This window comes from Leptonychotes weddellii, chromosome 2 (assembly GCF_054177405.1).
Source record: "Leptonychotes weddellii isolate Sample4059 chromosome 2, ASM5417740v2, whole genome shotgun sequence".
In the NCBI taxonomy this organism is placed as follows: Eukaryota; Metazoa; Chordata; class Mammalia; order Carnivora; family Phocidae; genus Leptonychotes; species Leptonychotes weddellii.
In genome coordinates, this window is record NC_138370.1 from 21349652 (window position 1) to 21351087 (window position 1436).

General features: G+C 77.3%; 1 protein-coding gene across 1 annotated transcript; it reads left to right on the top strand.

Moving 5' to 3' along the window:
• Positions 1–389: 389 nt before the first annotated feature.
• CLDN23 (claudin 23) lies at positions 390–1430 on the top strand. The gene has a single exon (XM_006741751.2). The coding sequence runs from the start codon at positions 544–546 to the stop codon at positions 1423–1425; it is 882 nt and encodes a 293-aa protein (XP_006741814.2). The 5' UTR covers positions 390–543; the 3' UTR covers positions 1426–1430.
• Positions 1431–1436: the final 6 nt, after the last annotated feature.

A 1436-nucleotide genomic window follows, 5' to 3' on the forward strand; every position in this document is an offset into this window, starting at 1 on the left:
GCCGACGGGCGGGGACGGAAGAAACTCCGGCAGAAACTCAGATCCGCCGCGAAGCAGGGCACTTGCGCGGCCACCGAGCCAGGTGCGGCCGGCCGGGCGGCGCCGCCTCTTCCCTCCCCCCCCTCCCCCCCGGTCCCCGCCCAGGGCCGGCCGGGGCCGCGGAGCCGCGCGAGGAGCAGGGGCGGGGCGACCTTTGCTCGGTCCCGGAGAGCCCCGGCGGCGCGGCGCGCTGTGGACGCCGCCCGGAGCCCGCCGCGCGCGCGAGCTTCCCCGCCGCCTCTCCGCTCGCATCCCCACCCCCACCCCCGCCCCCGCCCTTCCCAGCCGGGCGGGCTGGGCCGCGGCGGCCGTGTCCGGGCGCTCGCGCCTCGGCCGGCGGTTTCGGTCGGACCCGCCCGCGAGCTGGTTTCGACTGGGCACGGCGGGCCGGGCGGGAGGCCGGAGCGGCAGGGGACGCGCGGCGGAGTGGGGACGGTCCCGCGCCGACTTGGGCGGAGGCGGCAGGTGCGCGGTGAGGCGCGGGCGCGGGGCGCGGACCCCGGGATGCGGACGCCCGTGGTGATGACGCTGGGCCTGGTGCTCGCGCCCTGCGGGCTGCTGCTCAACCTGACGGCCACGCTGGCGCCCGGCTGGCGGCGGGTGAAGGGCTTCCTCAACCAGCCGGTGGACGTGGAGCTGTACCAGGGCCTGTGGGACATGTGCCGCGAGCAGAGCAGCCGCGAGCGCCAGTGCAACCAGCCGGACGTGTGGGGCTACTTCGAGGCCGAGCCCGTGCGCGTGGCGCGGGCACTCATGGTCACGGCGCTGGCCACCACGGCCCTGGGGCTGCTGCTGGCGTCGCTCGGCGTGCGCTGCTGGCAGGAGGAGCCGCGCTTCCCGCTGGCCGGCCTCTCGGGCGTCGTGCTCTTCGCCGCCGGCCTCCTCAGCCTCGTGCCGGTCTCCTGGTACAACCACTTCTTGGCCGACCGCACCGTCCTGCCCGCCGACGCCAGCCCGGTCACGGTGCACGTCAGCTACAGCCTGGTGCTGGGCTACCTGGGCAGCTGCTTGCTGCTGCTGGGCGGCTGCTCGCTGGCGCTCAGCTTGGCGCCCTGGTGCGAGGGGCGCTGCCGCCGCCGCGGCCGCCGCAAGGAGCCCCCCGGCAGCCCGCGCCGCAGCAGCATCAGCACGGTGCACGTCGACTGGCCCGAGCCCACGCTCCCGCCCGCCATCAAGTACTACAGCGACGGCCAGCACCGGCCGCGGCCCGCCGAGCTCGGCGCCGCCCGCAAGCCCAAGGCCGGCTTCCCCATGCCGCGGCCGCAGCCCCGCGCCTTCAGCAACCAGCTAGACGTGCTCCGCGGGGAGGACGCCCACTCCCCCGGCGACTCCTTGGGCAGCACCGGGTCCTGCCACGCCTCGCTGCCCTGCGACTCCGACCTGTAGACGGCGCCCCC

Coding starts and splice junctions, on each gene's coding strand:
- CLDN23 (XM_006741751.2), top strand. CDS start 544: ATGCGGACGCCCGTGGTGATGACGCTGGGCCTGGTGCTCGCGCCCTGC.